At 31.4% G+C, this 24,933-nt stretch overlaps 2 protein-coding genes across 2 annotated transcripts; one reads left to right on the top strand and one right to left on the bottom strand.

Annotated features, from left to right (window-relative positions):
• Positions 1–14,247: 14,247 nt before the first annotated feature.
• LOC139849918 (secreted RxLR effector protein 161-like) lies at positions 14,248–14,812 on the top strand. Its single transcript, XM_071839530.1, has 2 exons — positions 14,248–14,370; positions 14,558–14,812. The coding sequence occupies exons 1-2, from the start codon at positions 14,248–14,250 to the stop codon at positions 14,810–14,812; spliced, it is 378 nt and encodes a 125-aa protein (XP_071695631.1).
• A 3,265-nt stretch (positions 14,813–18,077) lies between these two features.
• LOC139849917 (uncharacterized) lies at positions 18,078–19,035 on the bottom strand. The gene is made up of 2 exons (XM_071839529.1): positions 18,689–19,035; positions 18,078–18,600 (listed from the first exon to the last, which is right to left on the bottom strand). The coding sequence occupies exons 1-2, from the start codon at positions 19,033–19,035 to the stop codon at positions 18,078–18,080; spliced, it is 870 nt and encodes a 289-aa protein (XP_071695630.1).
• Positions 19,036–24,933: the final 5,898 nt, after the last annotated feature.

Raw genomic sequence — 24,933 nt, 5'->3', positions numbered from 1 at the left:
AATTGGAATCTACCGTTTGAACTTATGTGCGATGCAAGTGATTTTGCAATGGGAGCCGTTTTAGGACAAAGGATTGAAAAACGATTTCAACCTATATATTATGCTAGTAAGACATTACAAGGAGCACAAACGAATTACACAACTACTGAAAAAGAACTCCTTGCTATTGTCTTTGCTTTTGATAAATTTCGTTCATATCTTGTTCTAGCTAAAACGGTGGTCTATACCGACCATTCTGCTCTTAGATACCTATTTTCAAAACAAGATGCTAAACCAAGATTAATCTGTTGGATCTTACTCTTACAAGAGTTTGATATTGAAATCCGAGATAAAAAGGGAGCAGAAAATCTCGCCGCTGATCATCTTTCTCGTCTAGAAAATCCTGAATTAGAAGTTCTAAATGAATCGGCCATACAAGACAACTTTCCTGATGAATATCTATTTAAGATAGATTATAATGAAATTCCATGGTTTGCAGACTATGCAAACTACTTAGTATGTGGATTCCTTGAAAAAGGATTGTCGTACCAAAAACGAAAGAAATTCTTTAGTGATATAAAACACTATTTCTGGGAAGATCCACATTTGTTTAAAAGTTGTCCCGATGGAATAATACGCCGATGTGTATTCGGAAATGAAGCTAGTAAAATCTTAAACTATTATCACACAGGACCAACAGGAGGGCATTATGGGCCTCAACTCACAGCAAGAAAAGTTTATGATGCTGGATTCTATTGGCCTACAATTTTCAAAGACGCACACCTTCTTTGCAAATCCTGTGATGCTTGTTAAAGGGCCGAAAAAATAAGTCAACGTGATGAAATGCCACAAAATGTCATTCAAGTATGTGAAGTATTTGACATTTGGGGTATTGAATTTATGGGTCCATTTCCAAAATCTCATAATAATCTCTACATTCTCGTTGCCATTGATTATGTATCTAAATGGGCGGAAGCACAAGCTCTCCCAACTAACGATGCACGAGTTGTAGTCAACTTTTTAAAATGTCTTTTTGCTAGTTTTGGAACACCAAAAGCTTTAATAAGTGATCGGGGTACTCATTTTTGTAATAATCAACTTGAGAAGGTTCTCAAAAGATATGGAGTAACTCATAAAATCTCAACCGCTTATCATCCATAAACAAGTGGACAAGTTGAAAATACCAACCGAGCTTTAAAACGTATTCTAGAGAAAACCGTAGGATCAAATCCGAAGGAATGGTCCATTAAATTGGAGGATGCACTCTGGGCTTTTAGAACAGCCTACAAAACTCCAATTAGAACCACACCTTTTAAACTCGTTTACGGAAAAACATGTCATCTTCCAATAGAAATTGAACACAAAGCATTTTGGGCTTTGAAGACATGTAATTTGGATTTACATGAAGCCGGACGTCTACGATTAAGTCAACTAAACGAATTAGAAGAATTGAGACATGAAGCATATGAAAATTCGTTAATCTATAAAGAAAGAAAGAAGAAATGGCATGATAAAAGAATCAGAAGTTCAAAAGAATTTAAGGAAGGAGACAGAGTTCTTCTTTTCAATTCACGATTCAAGCTATTTCCTGAAAAATTAAAATCAAGATGGTCTGGACCATTCATAGTCAAAAGAGTTTTCCCATACGGAACAGTAGAGTTAATAAATTCAAATGGGATTGAATTTAAGGTTAATGGTCACAGAGTTAAACATTACATACATGATCCGATGTAAGTTGACAACGAAGTTAATCACAATTTCAACACCACATCTGGGAGGTTCGAATCTTTTTAGGGTAATATGTATTTCTGTTAGAGTTAGATGTTCTGTTTTTGTGTAGTTCTCGAGAATGGAATCCGAATGGTCTTTCCCTAGCAGACCCTAAAGAACTAGTCTTCTCCCCCCATTCTGAATTTTTTTTTTTTTTTTTTAGGTTTTACGAGATGAAGACTTCCTGTGAATTAAACCATGGTCTAATGCTACACGCTTTAATTACTAAACGTAATAATGACACCCTTCCAAGTGAAATAGTATCATTAATCCGAGGTAAATTGGACGGAGTAAGAAAAGAATCCAGGAACGAAAATAATAAATTACAGTTTGGTAAAGGAAAATCAAAATCCGCAGCGAAAAGAAGAGCACGACACCTAGAAAGATGTCACAAATGTGGAAAATGGTCACACGAAGGAAAATGCTCGACGAATCAGACATATTCCAATACTGAGTTTGTTACTTTATGCAGAGATGGACCGTTCATATGTTTAGAAGAAAAAACGTTGAATGCTCGAGGTTACGCCTATGTAGCTATGGAAAACCAATTAGTCCGACTATCTTATGAGTGGGCTAAAGCAGGTCACTAAGAATTCTATTTCACAGGTAAGTATGTACAGTTTTTATTTTTATTTTTTTATTATTATTTTAACCTTTTGATAATAAACGCTAAATCGTTCGCTATAAAGTATTAAATTGGTATTCAATAAAATTAGGTTTTGCGACCGAAATTATTGATATCATACAAAGATTTATTACATCACTGCGAAATTTACCGTTTATTCTTAAGGTATAAATATCTTTAATTAATCAACCCAAAATATTTCAGAAATTCGTCAGGAGTAAAACTAGGTAAAATAGCGGAAATTACTTTACTGAAAAGAGGGGCGTATATTTTTGATAATATTTGATTGATTAAAGTAGGATAAAAGACCAAAAAGATTTTTAATTTTATTTTTACCATGTTTTTAAAATTAATATTTAATTATTATTGTAAACTTTTTAAAATCAATATATTTAAATTTGTAAATATTTGAAAAATTAATATTTTTAATATAAGTTTGTATGTATAAAAATAAAATTATAATTAAAGTTTGGTGTGAATTTTTAATATGAAATTTTAATTTTATGCATTTTAAATTTAAGTTTGGTGTGAATTTAAAAACAAAAATTTACTTTATTTCGCTAAGTTAAAAATATGATTTTTAAAATTCGTCGTGAGTTGAAGACTAGGTCGTTGAATCGAAATTGCTTTACCCAAGGGAGGGACGAGAACTTTTATTATCATTATTTTTAACCTTATTGAATTAAAGCATGCCAAAAACATTTAAAAAACCCAAAAATCTTTACTTTTAAAAACTGCGTTTAAAAATGACAAATTTTAAAATTTTGTCGAGGGACGGACTAGGACAACGATCCGAAACGCTCTCATCCTAAAAAAAGAAACAAAATTTTAAATTTAATTAATTATATGTTTTAAAAAGTGTAAGGTTTTATATTAAAAAAAAAACCGCACTCGCGGTACTTTGTGGGTACCCACATCCGCACTCGCGGAGGTTTGGAAACCCAGTTTCATAAACTGGTCGACAGACCAGTTTCCCCAAACACAAACACACCCAATTTTTTTTTATTTTTCTGCGAAAAACCCACAAAAACCACTCCCAATTTCGCGATTTTTCACCGATAAACATCAAATTTTTTGCTAAAATCATGTTGAGAAGGATGCTACCAAGAAGTTACTTAAGAAAATCGGTAATTTCTACATCTAAATACCCTTTAATTCGGATTATTAGCGTTCTTGAACAAAAAAATTCATAATTTGATTTTGATGATTTCTAGTGTAATTGTGTTTGAATTGATTGTATATTGTGCTTGTATAACCTAGATTGATGCTATTTAACATGATTAGAAGCCTTAAACTTCAAATTTTGAGTAATCTAGGGTTTGTGTTCTTGAGCAAAATTGGGGCTTTTGATATAAACGGGTTATGGCCGAATTTTGTTGTTAATTTATACTAAACTGAGTAGTGTAACATGTTTAGGTTGCTAAATGATCAAAACTTTGATCCTAAACATGATTTTCAAAAATTAAAGTGGACTTTTTAAGTCTAAAATTCATGAACTTGATTAATTTGATATAATTGCCATTTGAGACTTGTTTAATTGCTAGTAATGACTATTTTGACATGTTATTTGAGTTAAATGTTTATGAACTTTGTATACATTTTCATATGTGCTTATTTGAAAAAGTGTAGAATTGTAAAAAATTGTGAAAATGTGTATAAGTTTAAGTTTGATTTAACATGTTATTGTAATTATGTTAATTTGTTATTTTGCTAACACTAATGCATATTTGGATGCACAAAATTTGTGTTTGATATGTTTTGCAGACTGAAAGGGGTGAATCTTCATCCGCATCTCAGGCTCACAATGCTCCTCCTGAGAATGCAGCAGAACAGGAGATTAATGACCTATATAGACCAGAACTACCACATCAATACATTCCATATTCAAATATAGAATTGGCAGATTTACATCCTAATTTAAGGTTTGATCGACATTGGATAGATTATCCAAAATACCAGAGGAACTTGCACACCCTTCAGTCTAATATTGTTGAAGTACCTAGAGTCATAGATTGGGAACCATTAGAAACAGTTGGATTAGCCGGTCCAATCAGAGAATTACTTACACAAAGGTATGGTAATTATACTTTCACTGATTGGGAACGTTTGTTTAATATACGTAGGCGTGTATATAGAGAATGGTGTGTGGGGTTATTGTGTAGTATTGAAATAAATGATCGGGTATCTACCTTAATCGATCGTAGTTTTATTAGATTTTTATTAGGAGGAGTGATGCGCCATATATCTCTACTAGACATGGCTCAGGCTTTGTGTATATATACGCCTGAGGAGTTGGCATCTACTGATTGTCAAGGGTTGATACTTAATGGTAGGAGAATTGATGAGAATTTTGATATGAATGGTGTATGGAGTAGAATGACTAGGCATACCCGATTTCGTGGGGGGAATAACTCTTACACTGATATTGATAGAGCTGAGCTAAGAGTAATCCATAGGTTCTTAGCAAATTCGATTACACAGCGAGGTAAGAACAAAGAGAAAGTAAATGAGAATGATTTATATTATCTCATGTGTATTCGAGACCCACAAAGCGCTGTGAGTATACCTTATTGTGTGAGTTATTATTTATCAGCTATAGTTAAGAGTATACGGCCTAATGGGATAATAGGAGGTGGTATCTTTGTTACCCTAATGGTGTATGGAGTAGAATGACTAGGCATACCCGATTTCGTGGGGGGAATAACTCTTACACTGATATTGATAGAGCTGAGCTAAGAGTAATCCATAGGTTCTTAGCAAATTCGATTACACGGCGAGGTAAGAACAAAGAGAAAGTAAATGAGAATGATTTATTTTATCTCATGTGTATTCGAGACCCACAAAGCGCTGTGAGTATACCTTATTGTGTGGGTTATTATTTATCAGCTATAGTTAAGAGTATATGGCCTAATGGGATAATAGGAGGTGGTATCTTTGTTACCCTAATTGTTGAGTATCTCGGTGTGATAGAAATCGAGAGGGATTAATAATTGCAGCACCGGAACCCCGTGATACAATTGGTTTAAAATTATATCATGGTGCTAAGGTTTTAAAGAAAAAACATAACGTTGCAGCACCATATGAGGGCTCACACCCACAGGTCGAAAGAGATCAGCAGCAAGGTAACGCGGGAGGGGGGAATGAGATGACAGAAATGCAACTTTTTATGGCTCATCATGAGTATGAAATGGCTAGACAACGAGCATTTCAAGATTGGCAGTATCATCAAAACCAAATCATAAGTCATCGTCCACACATAAATGCAGCTTACATTGCGACTCCAATGCCCGTATTTCCTCCCTGGACTATACAGACCCGACCACCGTACCCTACATATGACCCAGCTCAAGCATTCTACAGTACATACGGCTATGAATGGGATCCATACTGGCACCAGCCTTATCAACCCTGATTTCTTTTATTTTTATTTTTATTTATTTGATAGCTTGTAATTTTATTCTTTTAATATTTCTTTTGATATTTTAATAGTTTTTATTTTCTAACTTTTATTATTAGATTTTTAATAATTTTTGAATGTGGGGTGATATACCCAACTTCAAAAATATGTATATATATGTTTGTAGTTTTTCTCATGTACAAAACAGGGTAAAACAGCGCATTTTCAAAGACTGGCATTAAGTTCAGCAAAAGCTAGCACTTTTGACGACAAAACGAAAAACAAATGTGATGTAACAACAAGACGGAATGAACAAATGATGTGTACCGTTTATCATTCAGCAAACAAACGCCAATATGTTTGGAAACTTTGGTAAAATTTAATCATTTTTCTACGCTAATCACCCTCAATAATTTAAATTGTTACTGAATTCTTGCAAATGAGGGCATTGCAAGATCTTAAGTGTGGGAAGGGGTTAAATTATTTCAGATTTTTAAAATTTTTAACTTAAACACTTGGTTACCATTAAAAATACTAGTAACGCAGTAGTTGTATTAGAATCTAGTGCTCTCTGATAATAAAGAACAGCCCTAGTCTTATATACTGACTACCCAATTCTAGTAAAATTTTTCAAAATTTTCAATTAAATGAACTCAAAATCATGTTTATACATATTTATGAACGATAAAACTAGGTGTTAACACCGAAATTATTGTTACCTCAGAAAGGACATAAATTGAGAAACAAACCAAAAATGTTAGAATTCATTTAAAATGGAATAGAGGACAATAAAAAGGCAAATAAAAGAAAATAAAAGTCAAGTGTGGGAAAAATTTACCAAGTTATTTAAAACATATATCATATATTTTTTATTTTTTTTACAAATAACTGAAGATGCTTTTTCTTTGGACTAAACTAAAAAGTTTTACCCGATTTACTGTAAGAAAGATGGATCTACACGATGAATCAATTCCATCATTAAAAGGAAGTAAAGTCTTCCAAAAAAGACACGCGCTTCTTGATTTAGGTCATGAAGTTGTCGTCCAGACCAGCTGTAGGTTGACGAAAAATCTAGAAAAGTCATCACTAAAATCAGCAGAAAATCCACGGACCTCAGCATCAAACAGGGTCGCCAAGTGGTCAGACTTATCCTAACCATGAGAGGATCTATCTCGTAAAATGGGGAGGACGCCGTGCAAATTAGCTGGATAAGACTAATGAATTAGATCCCCAGAAAGGATAATCTCCTTAAAAGATCAAAAATCAGCTTTTAAGACTGATATTACTCAATCCTTGAGATTGACCTTAAAGATTGAGAATTACAAACTCATGGAATTCAATGATATCTAAACTCGAGCTTGAACGAGAAAATATTTTTATCAAAATTACAAACCGATTTGTTTTATGAAAATCCATTTTCAATGCGTTCATTACCATTGAACGTAAAATCCTAGGAATTCACCTGGAATTCATTAGGTCACCTGAACCAAATCGGGTGTCAACCGTAAGAACGGTGGTTGCATAACATGGTCGAAGACAGGACCTTGTGCCAGACCGAAAAATTATAAGGGTGAGCTTTACTATTGCTCCTACCAAGGATAGTAATTGCATCCGACACGTTATAGACCATAATTAAAAGCATGTCAGGGGACATTGCCTTAACAGTTGCTTGTTCAACGCTTTCCTTTACAACCGGACGGTCGTTTATCGAAAGGTAATATACGGAGCAAGTATACTGGACGTGTTGCTTTCCCAATACAAGGTTAGCAAGTGGGTGACACAAAACCTCAAGTTTTGAGCTAAAGTTTTCAAATCTAAAACCCACCAAACCCACAAAAACAATTTGCAAACACCGATGAAGGGTTATTCCGAAAAAATTATCTAGGGTAAAAGCTAGATTTAATTTTCAAAAGATCAAATGTTTTCATAAAGATCCAATTTCCTTAAAGGATCTAAATTTTTATAGTCATGTGGGACTGTAAACCACATCGCTACTACCATTGTTCATACTGCCGTATAGAAATCACTGATGTACAAAGTATGAAGAATAAAGAAGTGATTCTAGTATTTTTATTTCAAGACTATATTGCTTGAGGACAAGCAACGCTCAAGTGTGGGAATATTTGATAATGCTAAAAACGAACATATATTTCATAGCATTATCTCTCAAGAAAGACAAGCTTTTAGTTGCAATTGTCCTATTTACAAGTGATATTCGTTTAAATAATAAAAGGTGAAGACAAAAGACAGATTCGACGAATTAAAGATGCAAACGATCAAAAAGCTCAAAAGTACAAAAGACAATCAAAGTGGTTCCAATTATTGATGAGAAACGTCTCGAAATTACAAGAGTACAAGACGCGAAACGCAAAATACAAGATATTAAATTGTACGCAAGGACGTTCGAAAATCTGGAACCGGGACCAAAGTCAACTTTCAGTGCGCGACGCAACGGACCAAAAATTACAAGTCAACTATGCACAAGAATATAATATAATATATATATAATTATATAAATTATATATATATATATATATATTATATAGATATATTAAAAAAATACAGCAGCCCACGTTTAAATCAAGAGATGAGCTGTATTCCATACCTCCACACTCGCGGTACTTTTGTGAAGGAAACCTCAGCACTCGCGGAGGTCTACAGTGAAGTCAGGATCTATAAATTCAGCATTTTCGGACGTTTTATTTACACATATATTTATTTTATTTTCTTTTTCTTAAAAACCCCATGTACCAAGCATCACTCCAATTAGTAATCTCAATTTGTAATTTTAATTTTAAGTTAGTGATAATAATAAGGTTGGGTTAGTCGAATATTTTAAAGTCTTGTAAGTCGGAACTCTCTCAGTGTAACGCTACGCTATTTTTAACCACTGTAAGTTATGTTTATGTTATTTTCATTAATGTCTCGTAGCTAAGTTATTATTATGCTTATTTAAGCTGAAGTAATCATGATGTTGGGCTAAAAATATTAAAATTGGGTAATTGGGCTTTGTACCATAATTGGGGTTTGGACAAAAGAACGACACTTGTGAAAATTAGACTATGGGCTATTAATGGGCTTTATATTAACTAAATGATACATCGTTAATTTAATATATAGACTTATAATTTAACGTATTTATATATAACCACATACGCTTGACTGGGTACGGTGGGCGGGATATCTATAAATACCAATAATTATTCATTTTACCGGACACGGAATTGGATTAATAGTTAATAGACTTGTTGAAACAGGGGTGGATTACATTCAAGGGTAATTGGTGTAATTGTTAACAAAGTAGTAAAATCTTAGTTTACACGCAGTCGATAACCTGTTGTATTCATTAAACAAAGTATTAAGACCTTGTTACAATTCCAATCCCCAATTAGTTGGAATATTTGACTTCGGGAATAAGAATAATTTGACGAAGGCTTTCGCACTTTATATTTATGACTGATATACTATTATGGACAAATCCGTATGGACATATTAAATAATCCAGGACAAAGAACAATTAACCCATGGGAATAAACTAAAAATCAACACGTCAAACATCATGATTACGGAAGTTTAAATAAGCATAATTCCTTTATTTCATATTTAATTTCCTTTATTTCATATTTAATTGAACTTTTAATTATCGCACTTTTATTTATTGTATTTAATTGCACTTTTAATTTTCGTACTTTTAATTATCGCAATTTTATTTTATCGTACTTTTATTTATCGTAATTTCATTATCATTATTTACTTTACGCTTTAAATTAAGTTGTATTTATTTTTAATATTTTACATTAGGTTTTAACTGCGACTAAAGTTTTAAAATCGACAAACCGGTCATTAAACGGTAAAAAACCCCCCTTTTATAATAATAATATTACTTATATAGTTTTTAAATATATAGCGTTAAACCTGTTTAAGAGATCCCTGTGGAACGAACCGGACTTACTAAAAACTACACTACTGTACGATTAGGTACACTGCCTATAAGTGTTGTAGCAAGGTTTAGGTATATCCATTCTATAAATAAATAAATATCTTGTGTAAAATTGTATCGTATTTAATAGTATTTCGTTGTAAAAATAATACTATTTCCTAGTACACCTCGCAAACATCACATGCTAAATTTTTAATGGAAGATGATGATTCATAGACTTTATAATCATCATTTTCCATGTTACATGACTTTTACATTCTACTTAACCTCTGAACATATCAAGAACATATATTCTTGATAGTTCTATCCTTAGTAATTCTAGTAATTTGACAAATCAAATCGTGCTATTACATTTCCTTCTGCTTTGTATATTATGATCATTCGAAACTCCATACCTACGAATTGTAGACCATTATTCGCTTGACTTGAAGTCGGGAAGGAAAAACAAGAGCATAGAGCTCCGACATATAAGGGAAAATATAAAGCCCGATAACAACACGGAAATTACAAACCGTGTATATCAATACGTATAGCAACATAAAGACACGGGAGAATTAAAAACACTATAACCCCAAGGTAATTGTAGAAGTAAACAGATTCCTCTGGGGGTAAATGAAAAAGAAGAATGACAGAAACGATAGTCAGAAAAATATCCAGGATAAGAACTGGATGGAGCATTTTCACAATCTTTGGAAGTATGAATCGAGAAAGAAAGTATAGAAGTGGTGAAGGTAATGAAACAGAAGAAGCTAATTTATAGCAAAATTCTAGACACAACAATCAAAGCAATTTTAATTTCCTTAATTACCGGAGAATCAAATCTTATACAGATTATAAATATTTCCTTTAAATCCCTTGAATTCCGGAAATCACCTTTAATTATGTCAAAAGTTAAGGCAAACTGATATTTTCTTATTTCAAACTTTTAAGATAACTTCATTTATACTCTTCCTATAATCGAATCGTTTTATCCATATTATCCAATGTTGATAAAACAATATTTTCAACTCATATTCATCATTCTTGTTGTAAAGAATGACAATCTCTATCAAATTTCACGACTATAATTTTCATGAACTCCTCTCTATTTTGTCTACCCTAGCGTGGTGGCATAAACGCTTAAGGTTTAAATGAGCTCGATATTATTCATAACACATTTTATATATCCAATTTACTGAAATGACTTGTATAACATCATCATTTTGAATGATCTCCGCATTAATAATAAAATGCACTTCGTAGAAGAACTTGTAGAAATTATGGTTTGTATGATTTTAATTCTTGAAACGGAACAATATTCTATCAGTTGGAATTCACGCAAGGCCCCGAGCATACCTAGGAACGTGAAAACCAAATAAAACGTAAATATCCTCGTCTATGTACGAACAACACCGATTAATGGCAACAACTAAATTTCGAGACGAAATTTCTTTTAACGGGTAGGTACTATAACAACCCTCATATTTCCATACCTGAATTGACTAATTTGACTATAGGGTTGTTATCCATACGTAATATATAATTAAATTTGACATTGATCAAATATTTATTTTTAGTCGACACTTTTTGTTAACTAAAGTTTACACTAATTATATAAAATAACTTTAGTTAATATTAATATTAATGCGTATTATATTTAAAACTATATGAAACATAATTATTAATTAAATGATAAGTTATTTTAATCATTATATATTTATTTTTAGCTTATAAAAAAAAGAGATTTTTTTTATAAATTAAATAATGAGTCCATGAATTTTGACTAAATATTTTCAAAAACAAAAACTTATTAAAAACATTTTTAACATGTTTTTATTTTTTGTCAAAATTGGCACCTTTATTTTATTTATATTTTTTCTTTTCACCAACCATTTTTTTCCTATAAATACCCACTTCTATTTCATAAAAACTTGTATCAAATCTTTGGAAAAACTCTCTCACAAACTTGGGAAAGTACTTGAGGTATTTTCTATATTTTTTATCGAATTGCTTTTATTTTTTTGTATATTCTTTAAAAATTTGAATTTAATATATATAAATTATTTTTACATGTTATAATTAGTATTATAAGTATTATGATGTATAAAAATAATTTTGATAATTTATGGAATATTATTTATAATTAAATACGAATTATGTAGTATTTAAACATAAAAAAATATAAAATTCATAATAAAATATTAAATAGTAATAAAAATAATTATAATTTTTTTTTGAGATTATTATACTTTTATAAACAAGCGAAAATTATAAAAATTAAATAAATGGGACGATTAGTATTTAAAAAGAATTTACTTTTGCATTATTCTAAACTGAGAGAAATAATAAAGAAAATACAAAATAAATATAAATGTGTATTAAATATTTTTATAAAATTTTTATATGATTAGTAGCATCACTAGATACTTTAAACAAAATATAAAAATTAATTTTAAATTATTTTTCCTATTTATTTAATTATAGCCCGATTACAATGGTTAAATAATTAGAAAATATTAAATAAATAATATTTTGATATAAAATTTGATTTAATAATTTTTATAACATTTTTACATAATATAGAACCTGTGAAAAATATAAAATTATTTATTTAGGTCGATTTAATATTTATTACCTAATTAAATTTGATTAATATAAACCGAGTATATATATAAAGAAAAGTGGGAAATAAATACAAAAACTTGATAAAATTATTTTTATAAAATATCCTACTGAATTGTATAATTAACTAAGTTTATAAAAATTATAAATATAATATTTAATGAATTAATATTCGATTTAACATATATTAGTGTGATTTTCGATTAACATAAGTATATTACATATACTAAATTAATATTATTATTATAACTTATGGTTAATAACTAAGTATACTATATAATAAAGTATAATGCTTATAATGTAAGTTAATAACAATACATTATTAATAAACACTTATTTTATAACTATACTAATTTAATAATAATAACTTATAGTATATAATATAATATAATCAAATTGTTAATACATTAATAAATATAATATAACATATATAATAACATATAAACCTAAAGTGAAGGTTAATCAAAGATAATGTACAATTCATGTGAAATTCATCGCTACTCACGGTCGTAAGTGAATGATGTCTAGGTTGCCATTTATGGGTAAGCTTGTGGATCTCGAATGCCATGACTTAGATTCTGGTCAAGAGTCCTGGGCTTCCGGTTACATCTGGTCATTCCTGACTTATTTGATAGCAACGAAGTTTGAGTAAAGTTATACAACGTCTTGCTAAAGATTAACCCGAACTTTCTAAAATTGAAAAATTACTATAAGTGGAAACTTTCCATAAATAGTAACCTTCTGAAAATGGAAATTCTTTAGTGAACCATTACTATCAATATAGTACTATATACTATTGTCTGTTAGGTAATGTCTGATCATACGTTCTATCTCTAGGTTGAGATCTCGGTCACGTCCTTCCGTTCAATTCTTTCGTGGAATACTCTTTTGTGATACTAAGGTGATTTTCATAGCCCCACTTTTACTGTTTACTTAACTATTTATAACTTTTGGGGTGAGACACATGCTTGCTTTATAACTGTTTTACACTTAGACACAAGTACTAAATTGTTAACTATGCTGTCATGCTTTGATTCATGCTAAATCCCTACCGTAATATCGTCAATTGCTACGTTTAAATGCAAACTTAATTATTGTGAGTAGGCCTATTGAGAGTAACGTCTCTAACCATTCGACCGTTGGTCTTTGGTTACATAATAATGATTCCACGACACTGACAGTACAAGGTGTCATAGGGTAAACTTGTTTAGTAGCGATATTACAAAATGCAGCAACACTTTTAGATTGATATTTCTATATCAATCAACTTTAAACTAAATCTTGTGGTCTAAAACTTTGGATATTATTTATAAACCTGTGAATTTCACTCAACCTTTTTGATTGACACTTTAAGCATGTTTTATCTCAGGTGATGATTGAGCTAGCTGTTTGCAACTTTGTGATGATAGATTTGATGCTTGCATGGAGTCCACATCGCATATTATATTTTAGTTTATAAACATTTATTTTACGTTTTAATAATAATGTAAACATGTATTACTGCTTCCGCTGTTTTATTAACAAAGGTTTTATTTAAAAAGTCTCATATAGAGTCGTTCTCGTTTATACAACTGTGTTATGATATGATTGGTCACAATTACCCCTAGTCCATTTTGGGGGGTGTGACAAGGAGGTTTATATGAACCAACCTCAAGGCTTCGTTATGCCGTGTAATAAAGGCAAGGTGTGCATGATTGTGAAGTCCTTATACGAACTAAAATAAGCACCTAAGCAATGGAATCAAAAGTTTGACAAGATAATTTTATCAGTTGGTTTCCAATTAAATCAGTTGATAAATGTGTATATAGAAACTTTGATGATTGTGATAATGGAGTTATTATTTGTCTATATGCTAATGAGTTGATCTTTGGGATTAATCAAAATCAGGTTGACTTAATGAAAAATAATTTGTCATCAAAGTTCTTCATGAAAGATATGGGGGAGGCTGACGTTATACTTGGTATAAGGATCAAATGTGAAAGCAATGTAATAATTATTTCTCAATCTCATTATGTTGAAAAAGTGCTAAAGAAGTTCAATTGTTTTGATTGTACTTCTGTGAGTACATCTTGCGGATCCAAGTGTGATTTTGATGCCTAACAGAAGTAAAGCTGTATCACAAATTGAGTATTCTAAGGTGATTGGCTTCTTGATGTATGCCATGACTTGTACAAGGCCGAATATTGTTTAAACTGTTGGTAAATTGAGTAGAAACATTAATGATCCTAATCGTCATCATTGGCAGGAAATTAGGCGTGCGAAGAATATTATGGATTATAGTTTATCTTATACTGGATTTTCTTCGGTGATAGAAGGATATTCTGATGCGAGGTGGATAACCAATGTTGAAGATCATTCTTCAACAACTGATTGGGTTTTCATGCTTGGGGAAGGTGCCATCTCATGGCTTCCAAGAAGGAAACATGTATTACTAACTCAACAATGGAATCTGAGTGTTTTTGCATTAGCTGGTGAAGGTAAAGAAGCAGAATGGCTATGAAACTTGATTTATGAGATTTCATTGTGGCATAAACATATTGCACACATGTCTATCCATTATCATAGTGTCGCGACATTGACAAAGACTTATAGCTAGCCAGATGTACAATGAGAAGTCTAGACACTTAAGTGTCAGACATAACATGATTTCGTTAACTCGTCATGAATGAGGTGATTTCTATAGTGTTTGTGAGGTCGCAAAAGAATTTAGCTAATCACCTTACGAAGGGATTGGTTAGAGACTTGGTTGACAAGTCTGCTATGGGGATGGGTTCAAAGTTCGCAGAGACTTCTAATTATAAGATACTCAATTCTCTTATGAAAATCAAAAGCTGAATTTGATATAAAAGGCTTATGATTAGAAATTGGAGTACATAATTTTTGTATCATCCTAAGGTAAGGAATGTACCCGGACCTGCTGAATGTGAAGTTGAATTTTAGCTTCTTAATTGTTCATTTAAAAAGTGCAAAGCAGGTGCATGACTGAAGTGAACTACTTTTATGTATATATGTGAAGTTTTGCCACTTCAACAAAACTTTAGACTTTTTTCTTTGGATACATTCATGAAGGGAAATTGACAAAAATACACTTTTTTAAAAAATGTTCAACAAAAATACACTTTTCACAAAACAATTGTCAATATATCAGATTAGGTTGACCAATGTTTGATCGACCACCTCACTTTCAAAGTGGTCGGCCATCATCATAACATGGGTTAACTACCTCATTTTCAAAGTGGTCGACCACCTCATAACATGGGTCGACCACCTCATAACACTCTGGTCGATCAAGTTTCGGTCGACCACCACATGTACTTCTTTGAAAGCATTATCCCACTTTCTGCTAAACTGAAATAAAATTCATGCACACATGTTCTGATCGAAATAAATCTTTATGGTGGACTAGAGTGAGGCTGGAATCCAAGTGTTTGGGGAGACTTTGTCACTCCTTTTCTAACAGCCACGTGTTCCATCATATGTAGTAGTAGGTGGATGATCACGTGATCTAGACTCATACAGTCATACGTTGACTCCGTTAATAATAGAATTTGCATCAGCGTCAATATTAAATTTTGGTGGTCGAGTAAAATTTGGTCGACCTAAATGTAAGGATGATCGACTATGTAGTCAATCAAGATTATATTGTGGTCATCTAAACCTTTGATAATAGTTGGTCGACCGCTTAGAAAATAAGGTGGTCTACCCATGTTATGAGGTGGTTGACCAAAACTTGGTTGACCTAATGTGATATTTTGACAATTTTTGTTGTTGTAAAAAGTGTATTTTTATTGAAAAGTTTTTAAAAAGTTGATTTTTGTCAATTTCCCCATTCATGAATAAATATAAACACATGGCTTGTAAAGTGTCAAGATAGCTTTAGAGTATTTGAAAACTTATTTGAATATTATTTTCAGTTATTCAAATGGGTTAAAGAGTTCAATTCTTATAACACCTCGATTCTCGAATATTTTTAATGTGTAATGTACTAAGGTGAAAATTCAATCTTCAGAATTTTCAAGTACACATGAGTTTTGTTTAATTATTTATTTCTCATGAGTCTAATTGCACTAAATTGGAGAGGATTATTAATAATTTAATGTAATTGAGGGATTTGATCCTTTTACTTGAAAGTGGGTTAGAAGGTACGAATTGTACACTCATTAAATGAATAACGTCCTACACTCAAAAGTAGTTTAGTAACTATCTTGACTTTATGAGTAGAGGCTTACATAAGTAAGGCCTAATGACATTAATAATTAGTCATGTAAATGCTGTCGAGTGGGTGCATGTGACACCATTCAAAATAGACTTATAGTGTAAACTAGTAAATGAGCCCGTGCTTCGCAGCGAAAGTTCAGAAGAGACTCTAAGGGGAAACATAATAATAATAATAATAAAAAACAATATGCATGAATAGCCTGAGATATAGTTGAACGGTGGTTTCGAAAAAATTTAACGTTGTTTTGTTTGGGGTTTTTAAAGTTGTTTTATTGCGAGCGAGAAGATGTGGTCCGTCGAAGATTTGTTTGGGGTTTTTAAAGTTGTTTTATTGGAGTTTAGGTGGTTTTGATTTTAGCCCTTCAAGTATGGGTAATTTGACATTTTTTAGAAAAGATTGCTAGTGGGTACGACTTTTAAAGCTCTATGTACAACATTTTAAAAGCATATTTGGGGGTACTATTCATCATTAGTACCCCAACTGTATCTAATAGTATATAGAGTAATAATAACAATAATAATAATAATAATAATAATAATAATAATAATAATAATAATAATAATAATAATAATAATAATAATAATAATAATAATAATAATAATAATAATAATAATAATTTATTGAGCCCCTTAATTAATAATTCTATTATATTTTTGGTGTGAGCCAATCATAAAATCCATTTACTATTAATGACCCAATAAGACAACAATTTTATAGATAGTGACCGGCCCATTTGAGTTGGGGAGTGATATGTACACAACTAATTTTTACACATACACAATCAAATATACTTTACAGTGCTGTACAGTACAACATTATAAAGCATGTTTAGTTATGTATGTGTAAAAAATGGTTGTGTACATATCATCACCCATTTGAGTTGGTTAGTACCCCGTATATCAGAAATAATTAGTACTCCATACTAGTCCATACTATATAATAATAATAATAATAATAATAATAATAATAATAATAATAATAATAATAATAATAATAATATAATAATAATAATAATAATAATAATAATAATAATAATAATAATAATAATAATAATAATAATAATAATAATAATAATAATAATAATAATAATAATAATAATAATAATAATAATGATTCATCTTTTTGGTTAGTATCTCGATATTAACTTATTTTTAAGTCTTATAATTATATAAGTTTTATTAATTATTAGTTCATTTATGTATTTATACATATACATACTATGGAATATAGATAATGAACCGATTTAATGAAAAAAATCGTAACAAGGTAACTTGATTTTTTTATGTTTACAAAATCAAAGCTCGCTAATTAAATGTTAGTTACTTGATATATTTTGTTTTTTTTACGGCCAAAGAATAATTATATTAATAAAACGCTCCCTAACAAGGCGCTAAGGGAGAAATTACAAATGCATAGAGAGCCAAGTGTTCCAATTGGAAACTAACTTGCCCCTATGTTTTAACTAACGAAAAGAAAATAATCTAATAACATGAAAAAGACTATCTCTATTACAAAAAGCATCATTAAAAACAACGCCGTTTCGAAATCACCATAACGTCCATAACAGAGTGACCACCGAAACTATCACTTTCTTCTTTTGAACACATGATAATTGAACCCCCTCTAACCAAACAATGAATGTGTCCCATGAAGTCAAAGGAGGCAAACCACAATTTAACCACACCCGTAAAAGACGCCATAGATCCGATGCCAACGAACAACTGAAAAAAAGATGATCACAAGTCTCAACACCATTAGTAGAAACGGGGCAAACAACAGAGTTGATATCGATTCCTTTCGCTGAAAGATTCCAACGAACCGATAATGAATCGAGCCTAAACCTCCAAAGAAACACATTGACTTTTCTAGGTAGAAACTTATACCAAGAAGTCTTAGAATTCGAAACAGGGAGGATTTTGTAGTCAATATAATCGCGTACACTCTTAACAGTGTATATACCATCGACCGAAATCAAGCAAGACCAGCAATCGTCTCGGTCTGATAACGTCACACTATCAATGTCCTGGACCAACGCATTAAATAGCTGAATTTGTCTGGACCCATGTTCCCTGGACCATGTCCAAGTCCAAACTCCATTTCTACATTTATTCGCTATAGAGTCATTTTTAAACGTCCAGATGATAAATACGATTGTACCGATTAGCTAGAGTATCGTTCCCGCACCATAAATCGTTCCAAAAACTAATGTTCGCTCCATTACCGACTTGTAAGCTGAACAGATTAGCCGGAATATTGCCGTTGGTAGTATGTTTAAAGCTAGTCGACACAATGTTGGACCAAACACTCGGATAATTATCTTGAACCTTATCGAAACTTTGGCCGTGGATAGATTTAATTATTTTCACCCAAAGATCGTCGGGTTTAGTGAGATATCTCCACTTCCATTTAAGGACGAGTGCAATATTAAACGCTTTTAAACTCCCAGTATTCAAACCGCCATTTTCAAACGAAGCCAAAACTTTATCCCATTTCACCCACGACATCTTTTTATCTGACTCGCTACCGCCCCAAAAAAATCTAGCTCTTATAGACTCAAGAGAATTTAATACTTTTTTCGGACATTTAAATAATGATAACAAATAAATACCGGGCTTCCCATAACTGATTTCACCAACGTGAGACATCCGCCGGATGAAATAAGGCAAGCTTTCCAAGATGATAATTTAGAACGGTACTTGTCTATTAGTGATTCCCTGTTCGAAATAAAATTCATGTTCGACCCAATAGGAATACCTAGATATTTAGTCGGAAAAGTACCTGCACTAGTCCCGTAAGCATTGTCAACCGAACAAACTTCCTCCTCGGTAATACCTATGCCAAACACATGTGATTTGGCTACATTTATACGTAAACCCGATGCAAGGTAAAATACTTCCAAAATAAGTAAAATTCGGTTCAATTCGTGTGTACTCCATTCAGAAAATATAATAACATCATCAGCATACAAAAAATGAGACAGATGGATATTATCTTTTCCAACATTAATCCCACGAATAAGATTACATTGATTCGCGCGATGAATGGCTAAATGTAACCCTTCCATAATAATAATGAAAAGAAAAGGGCATAATGGGTCACCCTGACGAAGCCCCCTTTTGATGAGGAATTCACTTGTCGGGCTATCATTAACAAGCACCAAAGGTTTCGCTGAATGAAGGCAATTAAAAATCCAATCACACCATGTATCAACAAAACCGAGCGACTTAAGCATGAACATCAAATACTTCCAACTGACCGAATCGTAGGCTTTTTTAAAGTCTACCTTAAACAAGAGCATGTTCCTGTTCATCTTTTTATACCATGCAATAATCTCGCTAAGCATTAGGGGTCCATCAAGAATCTGTCGCCCTGATATGAAAGCGGACTAAGTGGGACTAATTAATTTGTCAATGACAAGAAGTAATCGATTCGTCAAAATCTTCGTAACAATCTTGTAGAAAAAACCAACAATCGAAATCGGTCGAAAATCCGTTATGAGTACCGGATTGTGAACTTTTGGAATAAGTGAAAAAAAAGCTAATTTAGCACCAATGGGCATAACACAAGTCGTGAAATACATACGCACGTCCCTACAAATATCAACCTCGGATAAATCCCAAAAATGTTTGTGACACTATTGATTTAAAATTCTGACTTCACTTCTGTGTAACCACTATGTGGTTTAATGTAGTTATGATTAGTCTTGTAACCATCTTATAGCTTAATTAATGTCATTGTAACCTACTTTTGTGTTAATGTCATGAACATTAGTCTTATAACCATATTATAATTAATGTCATTGTAACCTACATTTGTGTTAATGCCATTGATAAGGCTAAAAAGGAACATATATTTCATAGCATTATCCCCCAAGAAAGACAAGATTTTAGTTGCAATTGTTCCATTTTCAAGTGATATTCGTTTATATTAAATAAGTGCGAAGACAAAAGGCAGATTCGACAAATTGAAGACAAAAAGGTCCAAAAAGCTCAAAAGTACAAGATACAATTAAAAAGGTTCAAATTATTGATGAAGAACGTCTAAAAATGACAAGAGTACAAGTTACAAAACGCAAAGTACACGATATAAAATAGTACGCAAGGACGTTCGAAAATCCGGAACCGGGACATGAGTCAACTCTCAACGCTCGACGCAACGGTGTAAAAATTACGAGTCAACTATGCACAAGAATAAAATATAATATTTAAATAATTCATAATAAGAATAATATTAAATAATAAAAAGTTGTTAATTTAGCATAGTTCAGGGGTCGTAAATGAAAATTCAATTTCATATTTTGCCTATAAAAGGCGATGATTATCGATCAATTTAAAAGCATCCCTTTTTCTATCCTAAAAATCTATTATCAATATCAATATCTAAAAATCTCTATCATAATGTTAATGTAATAAGATATAACAATAATCTTAATTTTAATTTTAAATTATGATAATAATAAGATTTATGATAGAGATCGTTTGAGTGTGTAAGTCAAAATTCTGTCCGTGTAACGCTACGCTATTTTTAATCATTGTAAGTTATGTTCAACCTTTTTATATTAATGTCTCGTAGCTAAGTTATTATTATACTTATTTAAAACGAAGTAATCATGATGTTGGGCTAATTACTAAAATTGGGTAATTGGGCTTTGTACCATAATTAAGGTTTGGGCAAAAGACCGACACTTGTGGAAATTGGACTATTGACTATTAATAGATGGGGGGTATTGTCTAATTGAGTGACAACTCATTGGAGTCTGTCGAACCTATCTTCAAATTAATTATCCTAATAATTAATAATGATTATGGTTGTCCTATTTAGTGACGTTCATATTGAATCTATTATAATCATTTAATTAATTATTCGGGTTGGGTAATTGATTATTCAAACTGATCAAGTGGGTAAATTAATATTCATATCTAATCAAAACAGGGGTAGATTACATACAGTGATAACTGGTGTAATTGTTGACAGAAGTGATAACTGCGTCACAGTTTAAATCCTTAATTAGTTGGAATATTTGACTTCGAGTATAAGGGTAATTTGACGAGGACACTCGCACTTTATATTTATGACCGATGGACTATTATGGATAAAAACCAGATAGGTATCAAATAAACCATGACAAAGGACAATTAACCCGAGTAACAATTAATTAAAATCAAAACGTCAAACATCATGATTACGGAAGTTTAAATAAGCATAATCCTTTTATTTCATATTCTATCGCAATTTTATTTATTGTTATTTTATTTATCGTCATTTATTTATTTTACGCACTTTAATTATTGTCATTTATCTTTACGCTTAAAAATATAAAATCGACAAACCGGTCATTAAACGGTAAAAACCCCCCTTTTATAATAATATTACTACTTATATATATATATATATATATATATATATATATATATATATATATATATATATATATATATATATATATATATATATATATATATATATATATATATATATATATATATATATATATATAATATAGTTTTATAAAAATATAGTACGTAATCACTAGCTCCCTGTGGAACGAACCGGACTTACTAAAAACTACACTACTCTACGATTAGGTACACTGCCTATAGTGTTGTAGCAAGGTTTAGGTATATCCCATCCGTAAATTAATAAAACTTGTGTCATATTTTGTAGTATTTCCTAGTAAAAATAATACTATTTCGTACCCTCACGCTACATCATCAAGTTTTTGGCGCCGCTGCCGGAGAGCGCTAAAACGCTATATTTTTAATTATAATAATATTGAAATAAAATATAATAATATAATAATATTGAAATAGAATATAATAATATAATAATATTGAAATAGAATATAATAATATAATAATATTTTAGAATCAAAATTTGATACGTAAAGTTTTAAAAAGTCGTATTTATTAAATACTTCAGGGTATATTATGTAACTTGTAATTAATAATTTCTATCATATCGCTTTCATGTGAATAGTAAATTAATTAATTTCTTTTCATTTACTATTCATGAATAGTAAATGAATTAAAAAAAAAAGTTTTGAAAAAAAATAATAATTATAAAAAAATTATTAATTTGTAAAAAAAAATTATTTTTAAAAAAAAAAAAAAACGTACAAAAAAAAACATAAAAAAAAAACAAAACAAAAACGTAAAAAAAAAACAAAACAAAAACGTAAAAAAAAAAAAAAAATTATTAAAAAAAAATATATTTTTTTAAGATTTTGTCTATAAAAAAAAATGTTTTTTTTAGTTTTATTACCTTTAGATTTTTAGACTATAGTCGCAACTTTTAGTATTAAGTTTAGTTTTGCCATAGTTATTTTTACTTCTAGAATTTTTAGGCTTTGCCGTAAAATCCTTTAAGTGCTTATTCCTTAGACTAAGTTTTAGGTGTTTTAGAATTTTACGACGCCGTATTTCGCACTACTTTCTTATTTTTATTTTTCGACGCCTATTTTTCGACCTTTTATTTTTCGACCTTTTTCGACGAACTCTTTTTCTTTCTTATTTCTCGCTATTCTAGTTTTAGGACATAGATTTTTATTCTACTTCTTATCTAAATTTCTTAAAATTACGAAAATTTATTTTAAGTGGTTAAATTAATAGACATCAAAATTTTCTGGTTCGTAGTAATAGTTGGATTTGTACGTGGACCGGGTCATTGGAGCCAAACAGTACTCAATTATATTGAGACCAAACGAATCCTGCCCCTCTGCTGCATCTTTTGGCTATTCGAAACGTGGGCAAAATCAGAAAAGTCTATTAATTGGATAACTTATATAATTTTTCTTTCCTTTTAAAAACTAATAGGATATTCAGTGAATGCACCGAGTAAAACGTTCACCACCTTTCATAAGTTCACCACCTATTACTCGATCAAGACATCTAGCCAATATTGTCGCCGTTGATTTTTCTTTAGAATCATCATCCAGTCGACCAAGAACTCCAACTCAAATTTCCGATAATCCATCTTTTGAACCCGACCTCACAATTGAGAATCCGGAGAATATTCAGGGACAATTCCAAGATCCAGATCCACTAATCATTCCTCCTGAACCACAAACCATTAAATCAGAATCTTCTAGTGATTCGTATTCAACAAATTCAATTATGGAAAATCTGGAACCTCTAAGTATGGAAGATCGAATGAGAGCCACACGCACGGGCCAAGGTCACGCCATTATTAAGCCAGAAGTTAATGCGCCAGATTATGAAATCAAAGGACAAATTCTACACATGGTATCTAACCAATGCCAATTCAGTGGTGCACCGAATGAAGATCCTAACGAACACCTTCGTACGTTTAAAAGAATTTGTACACTATTCAAAATCCGAGAAGTGGAAGATGAGCAGATCTATCTCATGTTGTTTCCCTGGACTTTAAAGAGAGAAGCCAAAGATTGGTTAGAATCGTTACCTGAAGGGGCGATTGACACATGGGATGTTTTAGTTGAAAAATTTCTTAAACAATTCTTTCCGGCATCTAAAGCCGTGAGACTTCAAGGAGAAATTGTTACGTTCGCGCAAAAGCCAAATGAAACATTATATGAGGCGTGGACAAGATTCGGAAGGATGTTGAGAGGATGTCCTCAACACGGTTTAGACACTTACCAAATAGTACAAATATTCTACCAAGGTGTCAACGTTGCTACACGAAAAGACATCGACATAACAGCTGGTGGTTCCATTATGAAGAAAACCGCAACTGAAGCTTACAAAATTATTGATAACACAGCCTCCCACTCTCATGAGTGGCACCAAGAGAAAGATATATATCGTTCATCTAAAGCGAGCCATAACTTTGATTCCGTTTCCGCAAAAATAGATGCTTTCGAGAGACGAATGGAAAAGATGAATAAAGATATTCACGCAATACGAATTAGTTGTGAGCAATGCGGTGGACCACACTTAATGAAAGACTGTCACATTGAACAAACGATGGAACAACGTGAGAATGTTGTCTACATGAACCAAAGGCTGGAAAATAGTTATCAGAATAATTATCAACCGCCAAGGCCAAACTTCAATCGAAATCAAAACATTCTTTACAATCCAAAAGGACCCGACAATAACTCGTATAACCAACAAGGTCCGAATAACCAACCAACTCAAAACAACACTTTCAATCAACAAAGACCTAGCTTGTATAAACCGCCACATCAAACCAAAGAGAAAAAGCCAAATCTGGAAGAAGTGGTATTTAAGCTAGTTGAATCTCAAACACAATTTATTGAAACTCAAACCCAAACGAACGAGAGATTTGATCAGTCATTAAGAACTCAACAAGCTTCCATTTTGAATCTAGAAAAACACGTAGGTACTCTTGCTAGCATGATGAGTGAGAGGGAACAAGGAAAGCTACCGAGTAATACTGAAGTAAATTCTCGGAATGAGAATGTT

Source organism: Rutidosis leptorrhynchoides, chromosome 5 (assembly GCF_046630445.1).
Source record: "Rutidosis leptorrhynchoides isolate AG116_Rl617_1_P2 chromosome 5, CSIRO_AGI_Rlap_v1, whole genome shotgun sequence".
NCBI lineage: Eukaryota > Viridiplantae > Streptophyta > Magnoliopsida > Asterales > Asteraceae > Rutidosis > Rutidosis leptorrhynchoides.
The sequence above is the reverse complement of the archived record's forward strand: the minus strand, read 5'-3'. Positions and strand labels throughout refer to the sequence as shown.

Excerpts from the sequence above, each read along its gene's own strand:
- LOC139849917 (XM_071839529.1), bottom strand. The coding sequence starts at position 19,035 with ATGTCGTGGGTGAAATGGGATAAAGTTTTGGCTTCGTTTGAAAATGGC. Across the intron at positions 18,601-18,688 it reads AACGATACTCTAGCTAATCG|GGAACATGGGTCCAGACAAA; the intron begins GTACAATCGTAT and ends GACATGGTCCAG.
- LOC139849918 (XM_071839530.1), top strand. The coding sequence starts at position 14,248 with ATGGGGGAGGCTGACGTTATACTTGGTATAAGGATCAAATGTGAAAGC. Across the intron at positions 14,371-14,557 it reads ATTGTTTTGATTGTACTTCT|GAAATTAGGCGTGCGAAGAA; the intron begins GTGAGTACATCT and ends CATCATTGGCAG.